This window comes from Apium graveolens, chromosome 7 (genome assembly GCF_009905375.1).
Source record: "Apium graveolens cultivar Ventura chromosome 7, ASM990537v1, whole genome shotgun sequence".
Taxonomy (NCBI): domain Eukaryota; kingdom Viridiplantae; phylum Streptophyta; class Magnoliopsida; order Apiales; family Apiaceae; genus Apium; species Apium graveolens.
In genome coordinates, this window is record NC_133653.1 from 264060244 (window position 1) to 264069299 (window position 9056).

Genomic DNA, 9056 nt, shown 5'->3' on the forward strand with positions numbered 1-9056 from the left:
ACAGTAGACAGCTCATACATACCTCAACTTCCCCACCTTCACTTCTTCATCATCATCCTTCCATCTCTATCTGCCTCATATTGCAAATGCATTCTTACTCTCTCTGTGTTTTTCTCTGTATGAAGATAGGGTCTCTCCTTCCACCAAATAACAGCAATGTGCATGCTTCGTCACGCGCACATACGGTACAGCATGTTCATGGGAATTCAAGGCTTTACAGAACAAAATGTCGAATTTTTTCTCACATATTATAATTTTGCAAATTTTAGGCATTGACAAGGACCGAATTTACAGAAGCATCGAAAAAGTAATATGGATCTAAGAGGCATGGAGTGTACAAGTCCAAGGCCTTCACTAAAGCCTGTGGACTGTATAAAAAGAACAATATTTGTCACTGTAATATGTAGACCTTTATAATGAGCCATTAATATGATACAGAAAACAAAATTTCCAGGGAAATTAAAAGTTCGTTCTCCCTTGTATAAACAACTATGTCCTATACAAAAATGGTATGCATAATTTAAATTGCTACAGATTCAGTAATCTACAAGATCAAGGCACCTAACTGAATATGCAGGATGAGGCTAGAGACTTAATCTTTCTTTGAATCGAAGATTTCATGTGTCGAGTGCCTCTCTGCAAGCATCCTCTTTGTACTCTCAAGAACACCAAAGAATATCGATCCACCAATGCCTATCCACAGCACTCTTGGCCCAATGCCCTGAAACCACCAAATATTTTTGAAACTTTATGAACTCAATTTCTAGATAGGCCTCACATTATTTTCCGCTATTACTTCCGTGTTGTAGCACAATCTGTAAAGTTCCTAAGACAATATTCCACTTTACGTTGACATAAGGGGAGAATAAGTATTCTGCATTTCTTAGTATACCTTCATATTTAAGCCCCTTATATGTCTTAATCTTAAAGGAGCTATTAACACCTCTATTACAATATCTATGATCTTCCTTCTCTCACAGTAGATATTTATTACAGTGAGATATACCTAATTGTGAGGTGCAAGTGAGGAACATTGACTAGCAAAGTATGTATATAAGTATATCAATCAAGAAGCGGACCTTAATAAGGGCAGGAGGACCTTCCTCTCTGATTATTGTTTGAACGCAATCAACGATTCCTTTGTACTGGTTTCCTGATCCCTGCACAAACAGAAGATTATTTGCTATATCTTGCCAACATATTGGGAAAAACACGTAAATAAATCCAAGAATGGATGCTTCTAAATGCCATACACCCATGCAGCACACACCCATGCAGCACGATTTTCACAAGAAGATGAAAGGGTTTCCATGGGACATACCTGTATCATTAACCTTGTTTTTATCACATCAAGAGGTGTAGTTATTGCTCCAGTTACTGCGCCTAGAATTGACCAGTTCATGCACATAACATAAGTAATCAATTGCATGTGTGAACTTTAACAAACAAATAATACACAAGGTGATGGATACTGATGCAACCAAGGGAAATAAAGTTAAACACTTTAGCTCAACAGAGTTTTGCATAGTCCACATTATAAGTTTAGCTCAGCAGAGGACACGTTTATCAAACCATTTACCAATCTAAACTTCAGCTTGATACGGCATATTGAATACTCACTCTGGCCCAAAATGAGATATAAACGGTTTTGTTTCCATTATTTCCAAGTTCAAACACGGTCGATACTCGATAAAATTCTATTTTTAAGATTTGAAAAGAGAATGATGCTCCCAAATAACACTCCACTCAAAGAAGTAAAAAGAAGAAAGAAACATAGCTCAGATGTGGGGTGATAACATAACGATGAGATGGAGTTTTCTTCAATTCCTTCGTATTCTAAAGATTATGACCTATAAAAAATGGCCGTGTCAGCCCACTTTATATGTATTTTAATAAATTTATTTTGCGGGATTTCATGTTGGTAAATCAAGTGGGTGATGCATGTTGATGCCAGAGCCCCGGCCTCCTGTATCTTTGTTTCGGTAGATAACATTTGTTGTTGTGAGCAGAACGATTTTAAAGATGATATTAGAATATGTTTCCTTAGCTGCCTATTGATTCCTTGTAAGAATACTCCAATTGTGTAATGTGTAAATAACAACTTTTTCTTTTTGGGAAATCAAGTAAAAGAATCTTTATATTGATAAGTTGACAACACTTTCTAGTAAACTCCATTTCAATGGTTATCACTTGGTTGCGTTGTGATTTATGTTTTCCTCACATTACTGACAGTCTGACACTAGCAGACAATACATCTCCTGGACTTTATTTCGCATGTAGGTAACTTACTAAGTTAACCAGAAATATGAATAATGCAGAAAGCTTCACATTAAGCAAGATGTCAGAGATCAATAAGAGAAATATTAGCAGACATGAAATGTAAGTGTACGCTCATAAATAAAAGAATTACCGGCAAAAGCACCAATTATAGCATTTTCAGGATCATTTAGTTCTCTCTTTGCCTGAAAAAGGTGCAAAGAAGATTGTAATGATACATTCCTTCAAAAACAAGAAGAAAAAGATAGTAATGAAACAAATGGGATTGAACTACAGAGATGCAGGTGCGCAACAGTGTATAGAATATGATATTTTTATTGCTTAATAAGTACCTTTTAGTCATCTATTTAATCAATCAAGTAAAACGCCCTATCTGACACGGCCTAAAATTTTCATGCTGGTAAATAGACAAATTGTTTGCTTTTACTTGCTTAAAAATCAATTTATAGCATAATAAACTAGAAGCAGACTTTAGTTTGTTAGGGGCAGTAACAATTATATTCAAACCAAAAACATTAGAGAATAATTTGGGAGTTACATGTTGATGTTCTCACTATGTAGTCATGTAAAGTTTTCCTATCAATACTGGGGACCAAGGGAACTTAGTGGGAAGAATTTATTTCAACACGAACTTTTTCAGTGGTCAACAGTTAGAGGCTGCTTAATAAGTCAATCTCGCTTACCATATACAGTACAGAGTAAGAGTTATTATTTGTAATTGCAGAATGCAAGGACCTATAAAATATTAATATAAATGTTATAAAAACTATTGCTTGCTACTTAACACAGTTGTAGCAAGATATATATCAAGTTATGACCAAGTGATGTGCCAAATTGACATTGACATTAATGAGAAGTGAATCCACCAAGGCCTGGACCTTATAATCTGTTAGCCGTTACCAAATAATGGGCATCATCTTGTTCATTTTGATTAACCAATAAACTTCCTTCCCACAAATATATATACCTTAAAAACAGAGAAGTAAAGAAATGAAAAGGAGATATTACCGCCAGTTTGTAACCTATTCGAAGTTGTTCATAGATGCAAAATTGCATTGCATCAAATGGCAAATCACGCAGTAAAAAAGATCCATAGCCCTGCACCATCAATAAAGGTGAAAGGGCATTTATTATGATTTTAATTATGCAACCACATCTTTCTTCATACACGATACATCATGTAATAGCATCAGAGTAATTTGAGATATGCTAAAAACCAACAGTCAAAAAAAAATACTATAGGAGAAAAAACAGTACATCCGTCTCTTGAGGAGGGGCGGGATGAAAAAATTGCAGATTTTGCATTGTATTCAACTGCTCCTAAAAAGGAAAAAAAAAAGAGGAGAAAATAATATATACCGCATAGAGCCCTTTAAAACCCTCACTGGCAACAATAAGGCGAACAGCATTAGGGGCCGAAGCAAATTGCCCAGTCTGCATCCTTTGTTTAACAACCTGGAAAATTAAAGAAGATAATAGAAATCTATAAACAAAAAAAAACAGTAGTTCGACAGAACCTGAACAATCACATTAGATATTGCTATTTACCTCAGTGGGAACACGGATGAGAGAAGCAGCAAGCCCACCACAAGCACCTGCGGCCTACATGAATATTCATACCTTTTGAAGTATTAAGAAATGTCTTGTGCAAAACAAAGACATTAGTGATACACTAGTTGATAATTTGATATGTTAAAACCCCATTCAACATTAACAGAATTTAGGAATCACTACAGCAGGGGAGCAACCATGTGCATGGACTCATGCTGCTAAAGTATCTCTATAAAACAATGTATTTTACATATGCCTCAAACATTTTCTGAATGTTCTTGGAACATGACAATTGACATGGAAATGGAAATCCTTTTTAACAAATAACATATGCTTTAATTTCCCTTATATTGTGATTTCCCATGTAATACGTTCATTGGAAGAAAAAATACAATACAAAGTTCAGCTATCAGTGCAAGTTTTCCCTAAAAAAAATTAATCCCCAGGTTATAGTTAAAAGCACCAAACAGAAAGCTTCTACAGTGTAGAGCACAGACTGCCCATTGCAGCTTTTGATTAGTACGCCAAATATTAACATTACAGAATGATAGATAATTCATAATTGTATTTTGATATTTTTGTAAAAATGAGCAAAGTTGACCACTTGTGATTTCAAAGAACCAAGAACCAACCAAATCCTAGTACGTTTTCTAACAAAATTTAATACATATTCCGACTATTGAAAATGTAGGTAAAGAAGCGCATACCAGATGAGCAAGAGCGCTAAGATCTTCAGGAAACATCTTTAACAGCTTCTTCTTTGCAGGTTCATAGACACCAATAAATAATGCAGAAGCTCTGTATGAATATATTTTTATGATTAGATGAAATCATCTATCCCAACTTATGCGTAATTGCTGTAATCAAAAAACGTGATTCTCTATAGCCTTTTTCTCCTTGCAAAATTTTTACTAGAAAGCAAACTTCAAGTGGTGAACAGTTGTGCATTGAAAAATCTGAGACATTAGTTTTTACTCAATACTTACACAAGGTGTTCTTCCACTTTAAGTAGATACTGTATTGTATGTAGGTTTACTTATATCACCAAATACGCAAAACTAAGTACAGATACATGGGCGAGTTTGTTTTATCCTAAAGTTACTTATAACTTAATAAATGTAAAAGATTTTTTATATTCGTCTGTCAACAGAGTCCAGGATAGGACTAAAGAATATATCCAGGAGTTATGTTAGACCTGTCCAGTTATGGCCATTTGTAAAGAGCTGTATTGTTTTAAGTTCAAAAACAAATAATAAGTTTATAAAAAGGAACTCACTAAATACACAAACACGCAGGGTAATATGAGTATACTTGCTTAATTATAAGCTCTGACCTTGAAACACTATTATTGTAACCGTAATCTTTATATAAAATTGTGAAGTAAACAGAATTTGGATCCCATTCGTTCCGATTATGGCATTTATAATTGGTTTTGTTTTTTAAAAACAATAATTACAAACATGAGAAGCGTCTTAGCATTACTAGTACCCACAAATGTAATGTGCTCAGATTGTCTAATTGATCTTGAAAACTGTTGTATTTTGACATTTACTGTCCACGACATGTTTGTAACTAAATATTACAGCACTTGATAAAATGGTAAATTTTCTCTGTACAAGAAGATGCGAATAAGCGTCGTCATAAATATCATTATACAAGCAAACAACTGATTAAGATCATATAATTTAGCTCAAGAAAGAAACAACATAAATGAAATGGAATATGTCTTAGCAACAAATACTGATAATATTAACTGCACTTACGGTAGGACGCCAGCAAGATTTCCAGCTAGCCCAGAATATAGCCCATTAAGGATTATCTGACCCCCACCTCGAGCTGCCTGATAAGAGCATTACAGATGTATAAGCTTTCAATGAATTATTTTTTTTTTTTAATACTAAGACGTGTTTTATGTACATATAAATATTTAAGGCAGGACATTGATTCTTCTTAAAAGATGTTCTTTTAAAGAGCTAAAGTGCTAAACTCTTCTTTTTACTCTTAATCTTTCTTACAAAAATACCAAATTACTTGCCGCATAGATTTTGACTAATTGAAAAAATGAGAAGCTTCCTAATTCCTCTCATTTTTAAACGGGATGACCCAAAAAATGAAGAAACGATAGAGATGGTATGTCCATTCTTATTATAATGGAAAAAAAGTGGTCCGTGCTAAATTCTTGGCCTAGGCAAGATATAGGACACTGTCACACAACACACGAGGGTAAATATTGCAGCACGATTGGTGTAGCTAATAATTCGGAAACCCACGAGCATGCTTTTACTAGCTACAAAGTGCAGCAAACTACTAACATTATCCCGTAACCAATGATGAAAACAGTAGGGCCGTTTTATACAGATCAATTCAGAAGAGACCGAGGCTTGAACATTTAGTTGAATAAAGCAACAAGAAACACAAGTAGAATACACTTCATCATTCTTAAATACATTTACATGCCTGCAACCGTGTCTTTATTGTATCAATTGGATATAAAGCTGTCTCCACAACAACTCCAGCTGTACCTCCTGCTACAAAACCCTCTGCAAAATGTACCAAGGTATAACCAAACAGTAGAAAAATTATCGTGTTGATACAAAAATTTGACAGAGTAGAAGTTTTGACAACAAAAAAGTTTCTGCTTTGAGAAATCCTAAAAATATATTTTTAAAAAAATTCAACACACATGAATTGATTAACTAGAATAAATAAAAGTTCAGAATATTCCCAAGAGCTTACCAAATAGAGTACGAAGAAAATCAAATGGCTTTTCCTCTCCTGTGCTCACTGATGCAAAAAAGTTCTTTCTTTGCCACTGCAAACTGTGCATTTTCCTATTGGACGCATCTGCAAAACCATATCACCTGCTCAAACAAGAACCAGTAACATAAAAACTATAGCATCACAAAGATAAGCTTGTCCATAAATGAAGTCTGCACAAAGATTTGTTCCATTTACTAGTTAAACACGAAAATAATTCCTCTTAACACATATCCTACTATTGAATTACACAGCCCGCAAAATAATCCGATCAAGTCAAACACACTACATGTTATATCCATCTTCATTCGAGCTTCTTCAACGTAAATATATCACAAATACAAAATTGTGTCTGGTTTTCTTGGATACGTATTAGCCATACAAATCAATATAACAAGTTAACAACAATGCAAGAATTCCAATCATCATAACAAGTTAACAATGCAAGAATTCCAAACCAATAAAAACAACATAGGCTATATAACTAAACAAATTTGATAATGCTAATCACATAATCACCAAAAAATCTTTAATTATGATACACAAAATAAAAAAGTTACTTGTCAAGTTTCACAATACTAATAATTAATTTAAACAAAAAGAAATGCCATAATTATAGAAAAGAGTTACCTGAAGAAGAGCTTTTCATATCAACAGATAACGTAAGGGGACCCATCACCTCCAAAGCCCAAATTACTTCAATAACCCTACATAATTTTCAAGAAAATATTATACTTATACAGACAAAAAAATAAAACAGTACAGATAACAAGAACTTGTGCACAGAGAGAGAGAGAGAGAGAGAGAGAGAGAGAGAGAGAGAGATTACCAGTTTGGGTTGTGAGTGAAGAAGAGGATAAACAGTTTCACAGTCACAAAGACAGTGAGTTTATCAATAAGCCCATAAGAAATTCTGTTCTTTTCAGCTGAACCATTAGGTCCAAGTTGGCTTGCACATAACAAGAATTGGTCGGTTAAAAGCCCAACCCGGCCTATTCAAAAAATTAGTATTTAGTGACGGTTTGGAAAATATTAAAATAAGTAATTTATGATTTAAATCGAATAAGTGACCCATAAGTGATAAATTAATAAATGCTTATAAGTTATACAAGTGTTTAGATAATTTAACTTATAAGTCAGAATTTTTTAATTAAATGAACTAAAATAAATAATTTTTAAATATAATTATCTTAATTTTTATATTTTAAGTTTGATTTAATTTTAAAAAATATATTTTAAAACTTAAATCGATAAAAAAAATGAAAAATAAAAAATAAGTTGAGAAAAAGTACGTCGTTACTAAAATTCAACTTATCAGCTTATAAGTTGTAAATTCAACTTATAAGTTGGGTCGACAAATATTCGTCAATAAGTTGTTACGGGCTTATACTATAAGCTGACTTATAAGATTTACCAAAGAGACCATTAGAGTTTCTAAAAATCGCAATAGATAACTTTTCTATCAGTGCGGTATGCATTCATATTTAATATTTTTTTCAACGATTCAATAGTACTGGGCTTGTTTCGCGGCTTACTTATAAGTAACTTATCTGATTTAAGCTCTTAATTATTTATCTAGGAGTGTTTGTTGACCCAACTTATAAGTCGAATTTATAACTTATAAGTTGATAAGTTAAATATTAATAACGACATATTTTTTCTCAACTTATTTTGATTTTTTGCATTTTTATTAACTTTAGTTTTAAAATATATGTTTTAAATGTTAATTCAATTTAAAATTCACGAATTAAGCTAATTAAACTGAAAATTTATTTATTTTAGTTCATTTAATTAAAAAAAATCTGACTTATAAGTAAAATTATCCGAACACTTATGTAACTTATAAGTATTTATCTACTTATCACTTATAAGTCACTTAGTTAATTTAAGTAAAAAACTACTTATTTTAAGATTTTCCAAACGGGCACATAAACATCAAGTTAAAACAATATTCCAGAATAAAATTCACGCAAATCTAAGTTTTAAAATATTGATTTTATAATGATATTATTTGCTTATATAATGTTAATAGTAGAGATTATTCAAATCACAAAATTATTTAAAAATTTGTTTATTTATTTAGATATCTCAAATCATTCCCTTTTCTAGATTATTAATTTAATATTTTAATATTTATAGAAAAAACAATTATTGTGACTTTTAGATAATTTTTTCCAATAAATTATATAACTATACTATATATTGGTTTAATTTGGATTGGTTCACATTGAACTATTTTGTGGTGAATAATATAAAAAAATTGTCTTCATGCCATGATGAAGCAAAATTTTAGGATACCAACTAGCAAGACTTCATTTTTTAGACATGGAACTGGCATTCTAGATTTTATATATAGTAGTTAACCAAGTACCAAGAATTAATTGTTGGAATATTTGGATAAAAATTAAAGTACTTTTTATTATTTTGATTTTGTAACTCCCTAATAATAACATAATATTGACGATTTATTA

The 9056-nt window shown here is 32.1% G+C and overlaps 1 protein-coding gene across 3 annotated transcripts; it reads right to left on the reverse strand.

Moving 5' to 3' along the window:
* Positions 1-417: 417 nt before the first annotated feature.
* On the reverse strand, positions 418-7533 carry LOC141672979 (S-adenosylmethionine carrier 1, chloroplastic/mitochondrial). 3 transcript variants are annotated; one of them, XM_074479676.1, is made up of 13 exons: positions 7415-7533; positions 7216-7292; positions 6565-6672; positions 6282-6368; positions 5592-5664; positions 4536-4626; positions 3826-3879; positions 3637-3732; positions 3286-3375; positions 2411-2462; positions 1322-1383; positions 1080-1160; positions 418-721 (listed from the first exon to the last, which is right to left on the reverse strand). In XM_074479676.1, the coding sequence occupies exons 2-13, from the start codon at positions 7259-7261 to the stop codon at positions 593-595; spliced, it is 969 nt and encodes a 322-aa protein (XP_074335777.1). In that variant the 5' UTR covers positions 7262-7292; positions 7415-7533; the 3' UTR covers positions 418-592. The 3 variants fall into 3 exon arrangements, with proteins under 3 accessions (XP_074335777.1, XP_074335779.1, XP_074335778.1); XM_074479678.1 differs by having other exon boundaries at positions 6565-6689; positions 7415-7450; XM_074479677.1 differs by lacking the exon at positions 7415-7533 and having other exon boundaries at positions 6565-6689; positions 7216-7363.
* Positions 7534-9056: the final 1523 nt, after the last annotated feature.